Source organism: Syngnathoides biaculeatus, chromosome 5 (genome assembly GCF_019802595.1).
Source record: "Syngnathoides biaculeatus isolate LvHL_M chromosome 5, ASM1980259v1, whole genome shotgun sequence".
Classification (NCBI taxonomy): domain Eukaryota; kingdom Metazoa; phylum Chordata; class Actinopteri; order Syngnathiformes; family Syngnathidae; genus Syngnathoides; species Syngnathoides biaculeatus.
In genome coordinates, this window is record NC_084644.1 from 32,443,055 (window position 1) to 32,449,054 (window position 6,000).

Sequence of the window (6,000 nt, forward strand, 5' to 3'; positions counted from 1 at the left end):
GCTAATTTGGTATTGTTTGTTAGCATGTGTAACATTAACGAAGCAAGGGAGGGAAGGGGGGGGGCAAAAAGCAGCTCTTTAAACCACCTTTTTTTCCCTTTTCAGTACAAGCACCAAGTCATCAAAATGGACATCATATATAATTTATGGAACAGTACAGGAATTGAATCAGTACTTGTACTTTTACCAGCATCTAACTACCGCAATTCCCAGCCTACAGAGCACACCTGGTTATGAACCTCGGTACACAGAAAGAGTTTAACGCTAGCGCCCCGCCAACGCTAGCGCCATGCTAACACTAGCGCCGCATCACCGCATAAACCACAGGGTAGAAAGCGTGTGAAAAAAAAAAAGTCACGGCTTGCCACGCGGAAATTACGGTATCCAGTTCTTCAATTTAAGTATGAGCTATAAGTACGTCTGTGACCAGAGGTCATCGCAGCAACATAATCTGAATTCATGCGTAAATTGGAATGTACAGTAATCCAATCGCTAACGCAGGAGTAAAAATTGTGATTACAATAACAACTTGGGTGAAAAACACTAGCATACTCAATATGAAACAATAAAATAAGGAACGGTAAATCCAGCAGTAACTGAGAGTGCCTTCTTGCCGACGGACGATGTACTGTTACACCATGAAGCAAATTTTGTAACCTTGTAAAATATGTCAGGACCACCTAAACTGAAGAACCCCTGCAATTAAAAAAAAAAAAAAAAGATTTTTTTTTCCAGTTGCTTTTTCTAAATTAAAACTAGTATATCAATTGTTAATATAACAATTAAAATGATGGCAGAAAAATATTCTGTATTAAATAAGAGCGTTAAGATTGTGCAGTATATACAATTAGAACGTCTCCACAATGTAAACGTGAAGTCTAAATCACCAGACTTCAAAACTGTGATGTCAAAAATATACTCTGCGACTGGATCCGGATCCGACTGTAACGCCTTTGCAAATAATCCCGCAAATCCTTCAAGGCCCTGTTTTCCTCTCGTACACAAAGGCACCATGAGAGCTCCCACATCTACGGAAATCTCAGCCAGAGAGACTGATAAACAACGTTATAGCCATCCATCATTTTTCTTTGCCGCTTATCCTCATGAGGGTCGTGGGGCGTGCTGGAGCTTATCCCAGCTGTCAAGGGTTGCCAGCCAATCGCAGGGCACATCGAAACACTCGCACTCACAATCACACCTCGGGGCAATTTTAGACTGTCCAATTAATGTTGCATGTTTTTGGGATGTAGGAGGAAACCAGAGTGCCTGGGGGAAACCCACGCAGGCATGGGGAGAACATGCAAACTCCACAGAGGCGGGGCCTGGTTCAAAACCGGGTCCTCAGAACTGTGAGGCCAACGCTTTACCGGCTGAGCCACCGTGCCGCCTGCGTTAATATTGCTCTAGGAAAGTATTTATTCTCAACAGTCTGTCAGTCTTCATTTTGTAGCATTTCTGTGATGTTTCTAGTATGTGTATTTTAAATTTCTTTTATTTTTTGGGGGGGTCTAATTTTATCTCTGTGCATTGCCATAACGATCTAATTTGGCCAAGGCCTTCAGAATCAGCGGCGCTGGTCAATGTAACTTTTATTATAGCAGCAATGAGACTGTTTCTTTTCAGTCAAATTTTTTAAAACTTTTTTTTTTTCAAACTGTATATCATAGCAAAAGTTATTACATCCAGTTTTATATTGAATTTTGTTACAGAATTGCTCGTGATTGTGGTTGAAGGACAAATGGAGGGCCTGCCACTCAACAACAAGAAGCATCATTCCGTGCCCACACTGAAATAAAATAACGTGCAAAACGGGAGGATACTTAGACATGATTTCACCTCAGCACGCACCTCCTGACCTGTCCGCTCAGGTCGTCCCACATTTTGGTATTTATATCAGTCGACGTGCAATCAGCCAGCAACTCAAGATGTGTGGGTAGAAGAAGACGACAACGGTGCGGAATTTAACGACATTTACTTAAGGATCACAATGCAAAGGGGACCAGGATAAGTGGTTATGAACTCACTGTGAATTAAAACAACTACTTTGAGTTCATGGCTGAGTAGTCCATGCAGAAAAGGTTTGCACCGAGGGAGGGCGAATGTGCTACATGTAGGAGAGGCAGAAAGGGATGACAGAGTTACGACAGTAGGAGGACCACAGAAGAAGAATCAAAGAGGCAGGCAAGCACGAAGGCAGTAGAAGATGTGCTAAGGCCTACCAAGGTCTGTTGGTAGCTCAGCGCCTTCCTTTGCGATGCATCTGTAGCCATTGACACGCTGTCAGTGATCCAAAAATAACCTCGCCGGACACCCCAGCATTTCCACTGGCATGGACCACCGGCGTACACAAACTCCACCACGCACTTCAAAAACCCACAGCGTTCAGGTCAAAATCGACACGTAATCCGCCGCCATCCGTTTCACTCCCCATTTAGAAACATACAAGTGCGCGCTCCGGAATCAAAAAGGTGCCGCCCAGTGGTCTTCGGTGAGGTCTCCGGGTGGTCCAGAGGCTGGGTGACATCCAGCGTGGGCTGAGAGGACTCAGACAGGCGCACAAAGCAGAGCAAAGCCATCTGATGAGGCTGCGAAGGACACTTTCCTTTATTAGAACTGCAGACACCTAATAACACACACACACACACACTTGTTGCTCGGAGCAGCGCCCTCCCTGCCAGCCGGCCATTAGAGGTGTTTGCTGGATGGACAGTGCTTATTTGAAGGGGGGTTTAGAGGATACAGTGGGGTGGGGTGGGGGGGGTGTAAGGGCACACCTCCCCCCCCCCATAGGGCTGCCCCTGCAACGTGAGTAGGAAGGTACACAAGACACCCCTATGACAGCTCACATCTTATCAGCCAATGATGCGGAAGCAATCCCCGTAACACTCACATGCTGGGCCTGTAAATCACAAAAAAAAATAAAAAAAAAAAATAAAAATGGAGGCTAGGAAAGTGCCAAGTGAAAAAGCTGAGTATGTTTGTAGTCAGGGATCGCCACAGGGACTCACCCGCATGGCACAGTTTTTCCACACGATGGCCTTCTCACCCCCCCCCAGTGGTTTTGTTTATTGGGACCCTGACCAGGAAACAAACCAATGCCTCCTCTCCATGATACTCTGGATGTTCAAAATTCCAACTCCCCTAAAGTCACAGACAATTTGAACTTTGACCACCTTTGCCAGAAAGTCACACAAGCTCGTGAGTTCCTAAATCAGCCACTGAAGGAAAAGATGAGGATTGTAGAAGAGGAAATGGATCTAAATGGAGGAAAATGCTATCGTCCTGGCTGTAGATCATAATAGTACCGGGAACCACAATTTTTGATGCATTTGGTACGAAAGCTGTTTTGATTCATTTTTGGGTCCGGAATCCAAAACGCATCTCAAGTTTTCTTTATCATGTCATCTTTTTAGTGATAGAATCTTAAACAATATATAAAAAAAAATATGTATCTATGTTCATAAATCACAAAGATCGAATACTGACCTATTGGGAGCTGCACCCGCCTCTCACCGCAGTGTCTGGATTGAGACAACGCAAACAAGTTGGCACACAGCTGTAAATGATTCCAATCAGCATGCACTTGATGTGTTGCAAAAATAAAAATTGGAATCCGCATTCCATTTTCAGTTTTAATCAGCATAAAAATCTAACTCAACATCATGCCCCCCCCCCCCCCAATTGTTCCCCAGTGTAATAATATTAGGAAACTGGAATGTACAGTATGGAAATGAGCTGTGTGTGAAATACCTGGTGTGGAAATTTGCCTCCGGGGCAAACGTAATCATGCCGGTTGGTGATCGGCCCAATTAACATTGTGTTCACATTAATGACATTTTCTAAATTTGTACAATATTTAATTAGCATTCCGCCCATTATCACAGGAATGGGTCAGAATACACTAATTGCACATAGTTAGGGATGCTAACCTTTCAGGGGATATTTTTAGATGAACATAAAATGCACAATAAACTTTACTGGTGAACGTCCCCCCCACTTCATCCTCTAACCGGTGATGCCCAAAGTGTGGTACAAGTACCACTTGTGGTATGTGGGCTCCCTCTAGCGGGACATGAAAGAATCACTGCATAAGAACATTTCAGTTTTAGTTTTTGTGGTACATTACATATGCATTTCATCTTTGAGATTTCCATCCATTTTCTTTGCCGCTTATCTTCATGAGGAATACTGGAGCCTATCGCAGCTGTCAACCGACAGGAGGCGGGGTACACTCTGAACTGGTTGCCGGCCAATCGCAGGGCACATCGAGACAAACAGTCGCACTCACGATCACACCACGCGGCAATTTAGAGTGTCCAATTAATGTTGCGTGTTTTTTGATGTGGGAGGAAACCGGAGAGCCCGCAGGAAACCCACGTAGGCGGGTCCAGGATTGAACCCGGGACCTCAAAACTGTGAGGCCAACCCTTTACCAACTGATTCACCGTGCCACCCTCTTTAAGATTTGTTTCTTTTTAATCTTTTATACTCATACTTAACAACAAAAAACAACAACTTTGTATGCCTCACAATGTCTACGTAGTGCTAATCAGCTGTTAGGTGTCATCTAGGTCTAACGTTGTCAAAATGTAAACAATATGACGATGAGGGCTGTTTCCCTTGAACTCCTTTTATATGACTTTGGTATTTTGGGGGTGGAGTCACGGATCAAACACCAGTTATGACTTTTGCCCTTCAGCTCCTTTTTTGGAGAACAGCAAGTTGTGGGGGGGGAGCACTGAAAAATTGAACAGTTGGGTCTGTGTATTAGGTAAGGTTATAGTTCATTTTAGGTTCATTTCACAGGCCATAACAAGGCCCCTTTACCACTCAGGCATGCAGTTAGCAAACAAACGATGGCTACACCTAAAATTACAGAACAGCTGGGTGACATTTTTGTTAAGGTCCCAAAAAGTCAGATGGATGGATTTTTTTTTTTTTTTTAAACACACGCAGATGCTGAGCTGAACACAAGCCGTCTCTGCAGTGCGAATTTCACGATGTACAGTTTTGTGGATTTTCGACTATCTCACTACCTAGGCTTCCTCTTATGTCGTCGGGTGCCGTTTTTGGCTGTGACATTTTTCACAAAAAATGTGGGTACTTGATTTGTGTGCTTGTTTTATTTAAAAAAAAAATTATGATTATAGTCCACAGAAACTATTCAGTTTTGCAGTTGAGCCTCCTAAAGTGATTTTACATCGTTTCACCCAGTCAGTAGGTTTTCTTAATTTTGGTGCATCTATTTGACACACGCACACCATCTGAGAACTGAGATGTGGCCCTTATTATTCAAGACTTGTAAGTGGATTTTATATAACTTTGGTGTCAAATTTACATCCCTTTTTTTTTTTTTTTTGCTCCTGACAAGTCAAATGATTCAAATAAAGCCACATGAAAAGAACCCCCACCCACCCCCAACACCCCACCTCTGTTAGAATGATGGCAACACGTTGACCCTGGAAGGGATGTAATTGTATTCCCATCATTTTAAATGGGAAAATAGTTCGGAATGCCAAAACACAGATGAGAGCCGGCTTCCCAGAATGGCTTGTGTTGGACCTTCGTGGTTTCTCTGTGGCCTGCTAAGACAACATCCTTTAACACGTGTGTGTGTGTGTGTGTGTGTCGGTCCTCTGTTGAATTGTGCCGCCATCATGACAACCACAAAGACACAGACACATGCATATCCCCCTTAACCCCCATCCAGCTTTGTGGCCCACACGCCAGCGCATAACAGCCTAATCACACAGCTCTGCGGAAGGCCGGCGAGAAACGTATTACTCTGACTGCACTGCCGCGTGCACGCGCATGTGAGTGTGTGTGTGTGTGTGTCAACAGAGACTGACTCCGGACAGCTGGCCCGGGCCTCTCAATCTGATACACTATGAATATTATCACGTAGCGGCGGGAATGACACACGTCGTCCCGGAGCACGGAGAGACCCGAGCGCGGCGGAATAGCGGGTGGGCTAGTTACACTACACCTGAGCGCGGTGAG

The 6,000-nt window shown here is 44.4% G+C and overlaps 1 protein-coding gene across 1 annotated transcript in view; it reads right to left on the bottom strand.

Annotated features, from left to right (window-relative positions):
* Window positions 1–3,473, bottom strand: part of clcn1b (chloride channel, voltage-sensitive 1b) — a 46,030-nt gene extending 42,557 nt beyond the window's left edge. Inside the window, exons 1-4 of the mRNA XM_061819859.1 lie at window positions 3,009–3,473; window positions 2,847–2,899; window positions 2,444–2,585; window positions 2,220–2,363 (exon numbers count right to left, since the gene is read on the bottom strand). Of these exons, the coding sequence (XP_061675843.1) occupies window positions 2,220–2,363; window positions 2,444–2,585; window positions 2,847–2,899; window positions 3,009–3,014 (345 nt within the window). The 5' untranslated portion in view covers window positions 3,015–3,473. The remainder of the gene's footprint in view (window positions 1–2,219; window positions 2,364–2,443; window positions 2,586–2,846; window positions 2,900–3,008) is intronic.
* Window positions 3,474–6,000: the final 2,527 nt, after the last annotated feature.